This window comes from Vitis riparia, chromosome 8 (genome assembly GCF_004353265.1).
Source record: "Vitis riparia cultivar Riparia Gloire de Montpellier isolate 1030 chromosome 8, EGFV_Vit.rip_1.0, whole genome shotgun sequence".
NCBI lineage: Eukaryota > Viridiplantae > Streptophyta > Magnoliopsida > Vitales > Vitaceae > Vitis > Vitis riparia.
In genome coordinates, this window is record NC_048438.1 from 8283987 (window position 1) to 8299020 (window position 15034).

The following is a 15034-nucleotide window of genomic DNA, read 5'->3' on the forward strand; positions in this document are numbered from 1 at the left end:
ATGGTGTCACTGAGAGGGAAAATCGTCATATTCTGGAAACATCCCGTGCCCTACTCCTTGGAGCAATGGTGCCGAGTTGCCATTGGGGGGATGCTGTGGCTACTACCGTGCACTTAATCAACCGTATGCCATCTAAGCTTTTACACTTTTAAAACCCCTTACAAATTCTCTCTACTCATATATCCCTCCTTTCAATATTGATGCTTCCTCATAGAATTTTCGGGTATGTTGCTTTTGTCCACCCCTACAAGAATCAACATACCAAACTGGACCCATGTCCCGTTTGATGCTTATTTTTAGGATATGGTTTACATAAAAAAAGCTTCCGGTGCTATGACTCCACTACCAATCGAACCTATATTAGATGTTACGTTTCTTGAGTCCGAGAATTTTTATCCTTCACCGGTACCCAATTCTTTCCTTCAAGGGGGGACTCAAGTAGAGGAGTCGAATTGGTTGATGACCTCCGTGGGTGAGCTTGGAACTAGAAATAGAGAGGTTGAACCACATAAGATACCACCAGAGATTGAACATGTCAAATTGCGAAATGAAGAACCTAGAGATGAAGAAATCGAGAATGAAGAACCATAAAATACAGAGTACTCTTAGTTCCATCACTCCTCAGTACTCGAAGACCCTCCTCCTTCTGAGAATGTCCTTGAGGTATGTACTCCGGCTGCACCTTTACATGCTAATATCTTGGATTCTTCTACTGGTTATGTGTTGCCTTTTAGACACAATCGTGGGAAACCACCGAACATATACAACCCAGATGAAGAAGAAAGAAAGTCCAAGTACCCAATTGCAAATTATGTATCTACTCAAGGTTTGTCCAAGCCGCTCAAGACTTTCACTCAAACACTATCCTCCTACCATATTCCCAGTAGTGTTGAGGAGGCGTTATCTGATCCAGAGTGGGCACAAGCGATGTAAGAAGAACTAGAATCCTTAAAGAAAAATAATACCTGGAAATTGGTCTCATTATCGGAAGGAAAAAAATTAGTGGGATGCAAATGAGTGTTCTCTATAAAATACAAGGCTGATGGATCAATTGACCGATACAGGGCGAGACTTGTGGCAAAGGGTTTTACCCAAATGCATGGCATAGACTACTTAGAAACCTTCTCACCAGTAGCTAAACTGAATACCATTAGAGTCTTACCATCTCTTGCAGTAAATCTGGACTGGCCACTACATCAACTCGATGTGAAGAATGCTTTCCTTCACAGCAACCTTAATGAGGAGGTATACATGGATATTTTGCCAGGATATACAGGATCGGTTGAGACCAAAATTGTTTGTAAATTGGAGAGGGCATTGTATAGGCTAAAATAGTCATTGTGAGCATGGTTTGGCCGATTTAGTTCAGCTATGAGGAAGTATGGCTATTACCAAAGTAACTCTGACCATACTCTCTTCTTGAAACACCGACAAAGTAAGGTGATAACATTAATAGTCTATGTGGATGATATGATAATTATGGGGGATGACACCGAGGAGATCTCGAGGCTACAAGAACAATTGTCTTCTAAATTTGAAATGAAGAACTTGGGAGGGCTTAAGAATTTTCTAGGAATAGAGGTGGCGAGGTCAAAAAAGGGCATATTCCTCTATCAATGGAAATATTTACTAGACTTATTGACGAAAGTGGGATTACTAGAGTGTAAACCTGTGGATACGCCGATTGTATAGAACCATAGGCTTGGAGAATACTCAAACCAGGTGCCAGTCGATAAGGCGAGGTATTAAAGACTAGTGGGGAAGCTCATTTACTTATCTCACACTCATCCAGACATTGCTTATGCTGTAAGTGTGTAAGCCAATTTATGCATAATTAGAGTGAAGACCATATGGGTGTTGTAATTCGAATTCTCTGATATCTAAAGTCATCACCAGGAAAAGGATTAATGTTCTCCAAGAACGCCCATCTGAATATTGAAGGATACACGGATGCGGACTAGGCTGGGAATATCTTGGATAGAAAATCTACCTCAAGCTACTTTACATTCGTGGGAGGAAACTTAGTTACATGGAGGAGTAAAAAGTAGAAAGTAGTGGCATTGTCTAGCGTTGAAGCTAAGTTCCGAGGCATGGTGAAAGGATTGTGTGAGCTTCATTGGCTTAGAAGTTTGCTAACAGAGGTTGGTTTTCCTCCTAGTTCTGCAATGAATTTATTCTGTGATAACAAAGTTGCCATCCACATATCTCACAACTCAATTCAACACGACCGCACCAAGCACGTGGAGGTAGATTGACATTTCATCAAACAGAACTTAGAAGAGAAGATTATTCAGTTCCCTTTCGTTAAATCTAAAGACCAGTTGGTTGACATTCTTACCAAGGTAGTTTCTAGTAGAAACATCAATGACTCACTTGACAAGTTAAGTGTTAGAGATATATCTACACACCAACTTGAGGGGGAGTGTTGGCCTGAGTCCTGCAATTAGCCAGTTATGAAAATCTTAGATTTAGGAATTCCTTCACTCAAGGGTCAAACATGATTGTAGCCATAAATATTGTATATACGAAGAATAGCTTCCAAAAATAGTTTCTTGTATCTCTATATCTTGTACTCTGTTTTATGGAATTGATTATGAAAAAAAATAAGGTTACCTTTGATAGGGTATGCCTGGAAGATGAGAGGATGTTGTTGCTCCAACTGAAGAGCATCCTCAAATTCAATGCTGCTGCATCTAATAAACTAGTTTCCTGGAGTCAAAGCGCCGACTGCTGTTCTTGGGGCGGTGTAACCTGGGATGTCACTGGTCATGTTGTCTCTCTTGATCTCAGTAGCGAATTCATTTCTGGTGGATTCAACAGCTCCAGTAGCATTTTCAGTCTACAGTATCTGCAGGGCTTGAATTTCGCTAACAACACCTTCAACTATTCTCAAATTCCATCTGGATTCGGTAAGCTTGGCCATTTGATATACCTGAATTTATCTAGCGCTGGGTTTTCTGGGCAGATTCCAATTGAGATCTCACGCTTGGCGAAATTGTTTACTATTGATTTCTCCTTCTACTTCCCTGGAGTTCCTACGCTGAAACTTGAGAAGCCAAATCTGAGAATGCTGGTTCAGAACCTGACAGAGCTTAGAGAACTCTATCTTAATGGTGTAAACGTATTAGCACAAGGGAAGGAATGGTGCCAGGCATTATCATCTTCAGTGCCTAATCTCCAAGTGCTGACCTTGCCAAGCTGTTATCTTTCTGGCCCTCTTGATTCTTCTCTGCAGAAGCTTCGGTCTCTCTCAAGCATTCTCCTGGACAATAACAACTTCTCTGCTCTTGTTCCAGAATTCCTAGCCAATTTCTTCAGTTTGACTCAATTGCAGCTCAGTTCTTGTGGATTATATGGAACATTTCCAGAAAAGATATTTCAGATACCAACCCTCCAGGTTCTTGATTTGTCAAACAAGAAGTTACTCCAGGGTTCTGTGCCGGAATTTCCTCAGAATGGATCTCTAGGAACCCTGGTGCTCTCAGATACAAAATTTTCAGGAAAAGTACCAAACTCCATAGGTAATCTCAAGAGGTTGACTAGAATAGACCTTGCAGGTTGTGATTTCAGTGGAGCAATCCCAAACTCGATGGCAGGCCTTACACAACTGGTTTAGTAAATCAATAAATGTTCCCTCGCCTTTGCCTTCCACCCGTCCCCGTGATAAGCCAAGTTTTCTTTCTCGGGTGCGGTCTACCACACACACGAGTTAGTAGCATTAGACAGTGAATGGGGCATTAGAGGTACTAGGTGCCGAATAAGGTCATCCAATTTTGACATCATATCACTAGAAACATCTGGTGCATCACATTTTGCCTGTGACCAACAGTTCGGGTTCAGGCACCTGGCTAAGGGTCAGAAATAACATTTTGCCTTTTGAATATTGTAAGCTCCTAGATGAGGCACATTTTCCTCCATGACTAGAGTAGTTTCCAGGTGGTAAAAGCATGATGTCTTGACAGAAGGTCTCCAAGCTAGTCATGGGTTTGTAAGGGGTGGATGTTGAGGGTTGGCTTAAAAGGCATACGAGGAACGAATCCCAGGTCTAAGCCTGTTCTATCCCATTGGTAGAAAACTTTTCTGGTGATCTGCCACACGCCGCTTAACAAAGTTGGACCAACTAATGATAAGCCTGACACGATCTCTAATGTTTGACCTTATGATATACCACTTCCCAAAGCAAAAGCTGTCTCTCTTGGCCAGTCGAGATGCGATAAGGAGAAGCTATATACAGAGACATTCATGCAAAGGGAGTGGGGAGAGTGAACAATTTACTCTTGATATCTGATATTTTGTCTGTTCACCAATTCTATAGAGATCACTGAACACCTTCCAACCTTTGGAGTCTTCTAATCTAGGAAGAGTTGTGTACCAACAAATATGCAACACCTAAATAACATTTGAATGCCCTAAGCATAACATTTTAATGGGTGCCTGATGAAGGTTTGTTGTTTTGCTAAACAAAAGCCAAAAAGGTTGAGTCACCATCAAACATTTAACACTAAATGGTAGCATAAATTTGCATTTAGAGATGACCATGATGAAAAAGTGGTCTTAAAAAAAAAAAAAAAAACTAAGTACTTTATAGTCCAATCATTTATTTAGAGAACAATCCTTATTATCAAGGAAAATGTTTGAAAACTAAAAAAAAAAAGTATTATTAGAGTGGCTTATGTTTAGGATAAACCTTTTTTTTTAAATAAAATAAAATACTAACATACATGATTTATATGCAAATCAAGATATTTCTAAGCTTAAAATGAGCTATGGGGGAAAACACATGCGACTCGATTTACTTAACCTATGTTTTAGTTAATGTCCCTTGGGAAATAATTGTGGAATAATTGTAAGATTTGATGCAGAAATAGTGAAATAAATTCTTGAAAACAATTCAAGGGAATGAGCAAAACATGGAATAAGTAAAAATTTAAGAAAGGAAGAGGAAACTGAGTATATATATTGATCTTGAGATTGATTTTGAAGAGAAATTCTTTGCAGAGAAGAACAAATTAGAGAAAACTTGGTTTCTCTCTCTTGACCCTTTAGTTTGATGTGTGTTTCTTGATCGAGAGAAAACTATATATATATTGGGTAGAGAGAAGACCAAGTCTAAAATAGAGCCTTCTTTTTTCTCACGCCCCATCAATGTGAATGGTTATTTAGAAAGTATCTCAACTAACTAATAGAATTTTAGCACTTAATATTATTAACCATAATTATCTTTTAAATTAAATAAAAGATAATTAATAATAAAATAAACCACATGGACCACATTAAAAAAAACTACATCAATATGAATTTATTAATATTCTTTATATCAAACAAGTATTTATATTATTTAAATAATTGAGAGTAATAAATTTAGAATAGAACTTTTATTTTTTAATTGTTCAATATCAATAGAAAAATCATTCAAAAATACATGAATAAATTTATTTATTATAAATATATATGAATATGAATTTATTAATATAAAGTTTACTCCTTTAATCTAAACTCTTTTGTTAAGTTTTTTTATTTATTATATTTTGTAAATATTTAATTTTTTTTATTATCTCACTTATTTTTTTTTTATTTTTTATCCTTTTTTTATTTTTTTAATGATATTCATCAAATATAAAAAAACATCTCCCTTAATATACAAAATTTTTTACTTTCCCTTAATCCTTTCCATGAATCAAATATAATCCAAAATTTTCATAATTAGTTGTAAAAAGTGGAGCCATTGAACATGACTTCCTTTACTGAACCTCGACTTTCCATCTATCTTCGGTCCTCCTGTTTCTTTGCCAATATAAGGCAACTTGGGGCCTAAAATAATATACAAGTTAAGCGGCTTGACACCCAAAAGTCAACTCCTCTGAGGGAGGAAGACCAATTGTACTTTCGTGGAATCGCATAACACTTTCTTTGTCCCACCAACCCTCCATTAGGCTAAAACATCAAGCTCTTTGGTCCTCTTCTTTCACTCTCCATGAGCAACTTTAGTAATGCTTCCTAAACAAATAATTTTTTGTAAAAATGGTTGAAAAATGTATGCATAATTATAACAAAAGGAAAAAAGAATTATAGTTGAAACGTGGTCCTTGAGAAGGCAACTAAAAAAAAAAAAAAAATTAAAATTTGACCATTGACCGACGTGTTGTTTGGGCTAAGAAAAAAGAAATTAATGGGATGGAGTCTTCCTTTTTCATGTTGGTGGAACCCCAATAGTCCAAATTTCTAACTGACATTGGAGTTATTTTGTTGAGTCCAAATCATTATACATATTTAGATATTTTTGTTAGTGGAACGAAATTGCATGGATACTGAATGATTTATTGCGTCAACTATGTTGGGCTTTGTGGAGCCTAGTTTTGTTTGATCCGATTTGACGACCCAACCCGAATAATATTGCATGGCTTTTTAATGGGAGATTTATTGAGGCCTGTTGGGCCTGTTTAGCCCATTGTGGAACCACCTTTTGTAATTAGGGTTTTTTAGTGTGGTGGGGTTGCCGTGTTATATATATAGAGAGAATATTGTTGCCTCCAGGTTGTACTCTGTATTCTTCCCTGATAATAGTGATATCCCTGCAACTCCGTGGACGTAGGCAAATTGCCGAACCACGTAAATACTATCTTGTGTGTGTGATTGTCTTTTCTTTTGTGTGTGTTTTCTCTATTTTTTGTTTCTCACGGATTGGGAATTCGGTTTAATTCCCTACAACTGGTATCAGAGCCTAGGGTTAGGTTTGAGTGGGAGCAATGACAGAGGAAGCAGGAAAGGCGTTTGGAATAGAAAAGTTTGATGGCACAGACTTTGCGTATTGGAGGACAGAGCCTAGGGTTAGGTTTGAGTGGGAGCAATGGCAGAGAAAGTAGGAAAGGCGTTTGGAATAGAAAAGTTTGATGGCACAGACTTTGCGTATTGGAGGATGCAGATTGAAGATTATCTCTATGGGAGGAAATTGCATCTGCCGCTTTTGGGGACAAAACCTGAAAGTATGAAGGCTGAGGAATGGGCGCTTCTTGACAGACAGGTTCTAGGAGTTATTAGGTTAACTCTGTCTAGGTTTGTTGCACACAACGTTGTAAAGGAGAAGACCACAACAGATCTGATGAAGGCTTTGTCCGGTATGTATGAAAAGCCGTCCGCAAATAATAAGGTGCATCTGATGAAGAAATTGTTCAATTTGAAGATGGCAGAGAATGCATCAGTAGCACAACATTTGAATGAATTTAATACAATCACAAATCAATTGTCGTCTGTAGAAATTGATTTTGATGATGAGATTCATGCTCTGATCATCTTAGCTTCTTTGCCAAACAGTTGGGAGGCAATGAGGATGGTAGTAAGCAATTCTACAGGAAAGGAAAAACTCAAGTACAATGATATACGAGATTTAATTCTGGCTGAGGAGATTCGCAGAAGAGATGTAGGCGAAACCTCAGGATCTGGTTCTGCCTTAAACCTTGAGATAAGAGGTAAAGGTAATGACAAAAATTCAAACCGGGGTAGATCAAAATCCAGAAATTCTAATCAAAACAGAAGCAAATCTAGATCAGGTCAACAAGTACAATGTTGGAACTGTGGGAAAACAGGTCATTTTAAAAGGCAATGCAAAAGTCCTAAGAAGAAAAATGAAGATGATTCTGCTAATGTTGTAACGGAAGAGGTACATGATGCATTACTTCTTGCAGTAGACAGTCCACTTGATGATTGGGTTTTGGATTCAGGAACTACGTTTCATACCACTCTACACCAAGAAATCATACAGAATTATGTTACAGGTGATTTTGGTAAGGTGTATTTGGCTGATGGTTCAGCCTTGGATGTTGTGGGTATGGGAGACGTCTAAATATCGTTGCCCAATGGGTCTGTTTGGTTACTGGAGAAGGTTTGACATATTCCTGACCTGAGGAGAAATCTGATTTATGTTGGACAACTTGATGATGAAGGACATGCAATACTATTTATTGGTGGTACTTGGAAGGTTACAAAGGGAGTTAGGGTATTGGCTCATGGAAAGAAGACTGGTACTCTGTATATGACCTCATGTCCAAGAGACACAATTGCAGTTGCTGATGCAAGTACTGATACAAGCCTATGGCACCGCAGACTTGGTCACATGAGTGAGAAAGGGATGAAGATGTTGTTGTCAAAAGGAAAACTACCATAATTGAAGTCCATTGATTTTGACATGTGTGAAAGTTGCATCTTAGGAAAGCAAAAAAAGGTGAGCTTCTTGAAAACTGGCTGGACACCGAAGGCTGAAAAATTGGAACTAGTACACACTGATTTGTGAGGGCCTTCTCCGGTTGCATCCCTAGGAGGTTCAAGGTACTACATCACTTTTATTGATGACTCAAGTAGAAAGGTATGGGTTTATTTTCTGAAAAATAAATCTGATGTATTTGAAACTTTTAAGAAGTGAAAGGCCATGGTTGAGACAGAAACATGTTTGAAAATAAAATGTTTGAGGTCAGATAATGGAGGAGAGTACATAGATGGAGGGTTCAGTGAGTATTGTGCTGCACAGGGAATTAGGATGGAGAAGATCATTCCTGGGACACCACAGCAGAATGGAGTGGCTGAGCGTATGAACATAACTCTCAATGAGCTTGTTAGAAGTATGAGGTTGCATGTTGGACTACCAAAAACTTTTTGGGCTGATGCTGTTAGCACTGCAGCTTACCTGATAAACCGAGGACCATCAGTTCCCATGGAGTTCAGACTTCCTGAGGAGGTTTGGAACGGTAAAGAGGTGAAGTTTTCACATTTAAAAGTTTTTGGTTGTATTTCTTATGTTCATATTGATTCTGATGCTCGTAGTAAACTTGATGCAAAGTCAAAAATATGTTTTTTCATTGGCTATGGTGATGAGAAATTTGGCTATAGGTTTTAGGATAAACAAAACAGGAAAATCATCAGAAGTAGAAATGTGATATTTAATGAACAGGTTATGTACAAGGACAGGTCAACTGTAGTGCCAGATGTTATAGAGATAGATAAAAAAAAATCTGAATTTGTCAACTTAGATGAATTGACTGAAAGTACTGTCCAAAAAGGGGGTGAAGAAGATAAGGAGAATGTAAATTCACAGGTAGATTTGAGTACACCTGTAGTTGAAGTTCGCAGATCTTCCAGGAACATTAGACCTCCGCAGCGTTATTCACCTGTTTTAAATTATCTCATGTTGACTGATGGTGGTGAGCCAGAGTGTTATGATGAAGCCTTGCAAGATGAGAGTTTAAGCAAGTGGGAGTTAGCCATGAAGGATGAGATGGATTCCCTGTTGGGGAATCAGACATGGGAACTGACTGAATTGCCAGTAGGAAAGAAGGCTTTGCACAACAAGTGGGTATACAGAATAAAGAATGAGCATGATGGTAGCAAACGTTATAAGGCCAGATTAGTTGTTAAAGGGTTCCAGCAGAAGGAGGGCATTGACTACACAGAGATATTTTCTCCAGTTGTGAAGATGTCAACAATTAGACTTGTATTTGGAATGGTGGCTGCAGAAAACTTACATCTTGAGCAGTTAGATGTGAAGACAGCATTCCTTCATGGTGACTTGGAGGAAGACCTTTACATGATTCAGCCAGAAGGGTTCATTGTTCAGGGACAAGAGAATCTAGTATGCCAATTGAGAAAGAACTTGTATGGCCTTAAACAAGCTCCTAGACAGTGGTACAAGAAGTTTGACAATTTTATGCATAGAATTGGGTTCAAGAGATGTGAAGCTGATCACTGTTGCTATGTTAAGTCCTTTGACAATTCTTACATCATATTATTGTTGTATGTGGATGATATGCTTATTGCAGGGTCTGACATTGAGAAGATTAATAATCTGAAGAAGCAATTGTCCAAACAGTTTGCAATGAAGGATTTGGGAGCCGCAAAGCAAATCCTTGGTATGAGAATCATTAGAGACAAGGCTAATGGTACATTGAAGCTTTCACAGTCAGAGTATGTGAAGAAAGTTCTCAGCAGGTTCAACATGAATGAAGCTAAACCAGTGAGCACACCCTTGGGTAGTCATTTCAAACTAAGCAAAGAACAGTCACCGAAGACAGAAGAAGAAAGGGACCATATGAGCAAGGTGCCCTATGCCTCAGCTATTGGCAGTTTGATGTATGCTATGGTGTGTACAAGGCCAGACATTGCACATGCAGTGGGAGTTGTGAGCAGATTCATGAGTAGGCCTGGAAAGCAGCATTGGGAGGCAGTCAAGTGGATTTTAAGATATCTGAAGGGTTCATTAGATACATGTCTTTGCTTCACAGGTGCAAGTTTGAAATTGCAGGGTTATGTAGATGCTGATTTTGCTAGTAATATTGATAGTAGAAAGAGTACTACTGGGTTTGTTTTTACTCTAGGTGGTACAACTATATCATGAACTTCAAATTTACAGAAGATTGTTTCTTTGTCTACTACAGAAGCTAAGTATGTTATAGCAACTGAAGCTGGAAAGGAGATGATTTGGCTACATGGTTTCTTAGATGAATTGGGTAAGAAGCAGGAGATGAGCATTCTACACAGTGACAGCCAGAGTGCAATTTTTCTTGCCAAAAATTCGGCTTTTCATTCAAAGTCGAAACATATACAAACAAAATACCACTTTATCCGTTATCTTGTTGAGGATAAACTGGTAATACTTGAGAAGATTTGTGGATCTAAGAACCCTGCAGACATGTTGACTAAGGGTGTCACTATTGAGAAGTTGAAGCTGTGCGCAGCTTCAATTGGTCTTCTAGCTTGAGGACAGGAGGATGAGTTGTAGGGATGAGGGATTGTTTCTTGGAGGATAGCGGTTTGATGTTGGTGATTGGACTAGTCTCAAAGTGGGAGATTTGTTGGGCTTTGTGGAGCCTAGTTTTGTTTGATCCGATTTGACGACCCGACCCGAATAATATTGCATGACTTTTTAATGGGAGATTTATTGAGGCCTGTTGGGCTCGTTTAGCCCATTGTGGAACCACCTTTTGTAATTAGGGTTTTTTAGTGTGGTGGGGTTGCCGTGTTATATATATAGAGAGAATATTGTAGCCGCCAGGTTGTACTCTGTATTCTTCCCTGATAATAGTGATATCCCTGCAACTCCGTGGGCGTAGGCAAATTGCCGAACCACGTAAATATTGTCTTGTGCGTGTGATTATCTTTTCTTTCGCGTGTGTTTTCTCTATTTTTTGTTTCTTACGGATTGGGAATTTGGTTTAATTCCCTACAAACTATCCATGTAGAAGTCAATACAATTGAATTTACTTCAATGTTGAATGCTATGAAATTTGTAGATTCAAATTATTTTACCAAAATAGTACAAAATTCGTAGTTGTCATGGTTTTTTAAGAAGAAAAGTTGGAAAAAATTAAAAAATTTCCACAAAACCTTAGGAAAATAATAAATTGTTATGTGACTTGGAATGACATGAATAGGGAAAAGAACCATCCATAAAAGTAATGTTTAAGCATGTCTGGGCTTAGCAGTATCTCCCAGCTGCTACCAATGGGAATTCTACTCTTTTCATGGATTTTCTTCTTGCCTTTATGCTCAAGCTTTTTTGGTATGTATGTTGCTTTGGTGTCCGGCGAGTGTCTGGGTGATGGGAGGGTATGCCTGGAAGATGAGAGGATGTTGTTGCTGCAACTGAAGAGCACCCTCAAATTCAATGCTGCTGCATCTAATAAACTTGTTTCCTGGAGTCAAAGCGCCGACTGCTGTTCTTGGGGTGGTGTAACCTGGGATGCCACTGGTCATGTTGTCGCTCTTGATCTCAGTAGCGAATTCATTTCTGGTGGATTCAACAGCTCCAGTAGCATTTTCAGTCTACAGTATCTGCAGAGCTTGAATTTGGCTAACAACAACTTCTACTCTTCTCAAATTCCATCTGGATTCCACAAGCTTGGTAATTTGACTTACCTCAATCTGTCTGAAGCTGGTTTTTCTGGGCAGATCCCGATCGAGATTTCCCGCTTGACAAGGTTGGTTACTATTGATTTCTCTGTCCTTTACTTCCCTGAAGTTCCTACGCTGAAACTTGAGAATCCAAATCTGAGAATGCTGGTTCAGAACCTGACACAGCTCAGAGAACTCTATCTTAGTGGTGTAAACATATCGGCACAAGGGAAGGAATGGTGCCAGGCATTATCATCTTCAGTGCCTAATCTCCAAGTGCTGAGCTTGCCAAGCTGTTATCTTTCCGGTCCTCTTGATTCTTCTCTGCAGAAGCTTCGGTGTCTCTCAGGCATTCTCCTTGACGGTAACAACTTCTCTGCTCCTGTTCCAGAATTCCTAGCCAATTTCTCGAATTTGACTCAATTGCGGCTCAGTACTTGTGGATTATATGGAACATTTCCAGAAAAGATATTTCAGGTACCAACCCTCCAGATTCTTGATTTGTCAAACAACAAGTTACTCCAGGGGTCTGTGCCGGAATTCCCTCAGAATGGATCTCTAGGAACCTTGGTGCTCTCGGACACAAAATTTTCAGAGAAAGTACCTAACTCCATCGGCAATCTCAAGAGGTTGACTAGAATAGACCTTGCAGGTTGTGATTTCAGTGGAGCAATCCCAAACTCGATGGCAGACCTTACATTACTGGTTTACTTGGACTTCTCTAATAACAAGTTTTCCGGTCCAATCCCACCTTTTATTTTGTTCAAGAATCTGACCCGATTAGACTTTTCTCATTATTTAACAGGTGGAATTCCTTCCTCTCACTGGGATGGCCTTGTGAATCTAGTGACTCTTGACCTACGTAACAATTCACTGAATGGAAGTCTCCCCAAGCTCCTGTTTTCCCTCCCATCACTGAAGAAGATAATACTGAGCAACAACCAATTTTCTGGTCCCTTAAGTGAATTTAGAGTTGTGCCTTTTTCTGTATTGGACACCCTTGATTTGAGTAGCAACAATCTGGAAGGACCAATACCTGTATCCCTCTTTGATCTCCAGCATCTTAACATCCTTGACCTTTCTTCCAACAAATTCAATGGCACTGTTGAACTAAGCAGCTTTCAGAAACTTAGGAATCTTACCACTCTTTGTCTTTCGTACAACAACTTGTCCATCAATGCAAGTGTTCGTAATCCCACTTCACTCCTACTGCCGAATCTAACCACCTTGAAATTGGCTTCTTGCAGGCTCAGATCATTACCTGATCTTAGCACCCAGTCAAGATTGGCATATTTAGACCTTTCCGATAACCAAATTCGCGGCAACATCCCTAATTGGATTTGGAAGATTGGTAAGGGCTCTCTTTTCCATTTGAATCTCTCCCATAACTCACTGGAGGATCTGCAAGAACCTTTCCCTAATCTTCCTCCTTATTTGTATACCCTTGACCTACATTCCAACCTGCTCCGTGGACGAATCCCCACTCCACCCCAATTTTCCAGCTATGTGGATTACTCAAACAACAGCTTCATCTCTTCCATCCCTGAAGATATTGGCTCTTACATTTCCAACGTTATTTTCTTCTCTCTTTCAAAGAATAACATCTCTGGAATAATTCCAGAATCAATCTGCAATGCAACTAACTTCCAAGTTCTTGACTTGTCTGACAACGCTTTGAGTGGTGAAATACCTTCATGTTTGATTGAGAATGAGGCTCTTGCGGTTCTGAATCTACGGAGAAACATGTTCAGCGGGACTATATCTGGGAATTTTCCTGGCAACTGTGTTTTACGCACTCTAGATCTCAATGGGAATCTTTTAGAAGGGACAATTCCAGAATCTGTAGCCAATTGCAAAGAGCTAGAGGTTTTAAACCTCGGGAATAATCACATAGATGATAACTTCCCTTGCTGGTTGAAGAACATGAGCAGTTTGCGTGTGCTTGTTCTGCGAGCCAACAGATTCCATGGACCCATTGGATGTCCAAATAGCAATTCCACCTGGCCAATGCTTCAAATCGTTGACCTAGCTTACAACAATTTTAGTGGTAAATTGCCGGCAAAAGGCTTCTTAACCTGGAAAGCAATGATGGCTAGTGAAGATGAAGTCCAATCAAAGCTAAATCACATGCAATTTAAGATCCAATTCAGTGAATTGTATTATCAGGACGCTGTAACAGTCACCAGCAAAGGTCAAGAAATGAAGCTTGTGAAGGTCCTAACTCTCTTCTTCACTTCCATTGACTTCTCCTTCAACAAATTTGAAGGCCAGATACCAGATGAGATGGGAAACTTCATATCACTATATGTCCTCAACTTATCTGGTAATGGTTTCACAGGCCAAATCCCATCATCAATGGGGCAGCTGAGACAGCTCGAGTCATTAGACCTCTCACGCAACCATCTGAGTGGGAAGATCCCCACAGAGCTTGTGAGCCTAACTTTCCTTTCAGTCCTGGACCTCTCCTTCAATCAGTTAGTGGGGGCAATCCCAAGCGGTAATCAATTTCAAACATTTTCAGAAGCTTCTTTCCAAGTGAACAAAGGATTGTGTGGGCTACCTTTGAATGTAACTTGCGAAGAGGATGCACCACCACCGACATTTGATGACAGGCACTCAGCTTCCCGTATGGAGATTAAGTGGGAATACATAGCTCCTGAAATTGGATTTGTGACAGGATTGGGAATCGTGATTTGGCCTCTATTGTTTTGCAGGAGATGGAGGCAATGCTACTACAAACGTGTTGATAGAATTCTTTCAAGGATTCTCCATCACCAAGACCAAAGAGCAAGTGGTGGAAGAAGAGCTCACAGAATTCGGAGGCGGAGAATGTAGCAGTGGTGCAGAGGGATTTAGTTACCAGTCAGAGTCTATTTCCATTAATGAAAAAGTTGTATAATTAGGTTTGATTTCTATAAATTTCTGGTGAATGCATAACTTTATATTTGGACTGTGTAATGGGGAATATTTTTGAGGATCATAAGAATTTGATTTTCCGAATGACGTTACTCCCAGCTTTTAGTGATGCAAGTATGAAGGTGTTTCTCTAAAATATTATATAAATAATTTTTTTTTGATTTATTAAAGAATTTACATTCTGAATCCATCTAAGAAATTTGAAACTCTATTTTTTTCTTTTTTCTTTTTTAAAAACAAA

General features: G+C 39.2%; 2 protein-coding genes across 2 annotated transcripts; both read left to right on the plus strand.

Moving 5' to 3' along the window:
• The first annotated feature begins 547 nt into the window (after positions 1 to 547).
• Positions 548 to 3616, plus strand: LOC117920583 (receptor-like protein 43). The gene is made up of 3 exons (XM_034838193.1): positions 548 to 663; positions 735 to 929; positions 2623 to 3616. The coding sequence occupies exons 1-3, from the start codon at positions 548 to 550 to the stop codon at positions 3614 to 3616; spliced, it is 1305 nt and encodes a 434-aa protein (XP_034694084.1).
• A 7835-nt stretch (positions 3617 to 11451) lies between these two features.
• Positions 11452 to 14712, plus strand: LOC117920584 (receptor-like protein 7). Its single transcript, XM_034838194.1, has one exon. It carries the CDS (start codon positions 11452 to 11454, stop codon positions 14710 to 14712), a length of 3261 nt encoding a protein of 1086 aa, XP_034694085.1.
• The last annotated feature ends 322 nt before the right edge of the window (positions 14713 to 15034 follow it).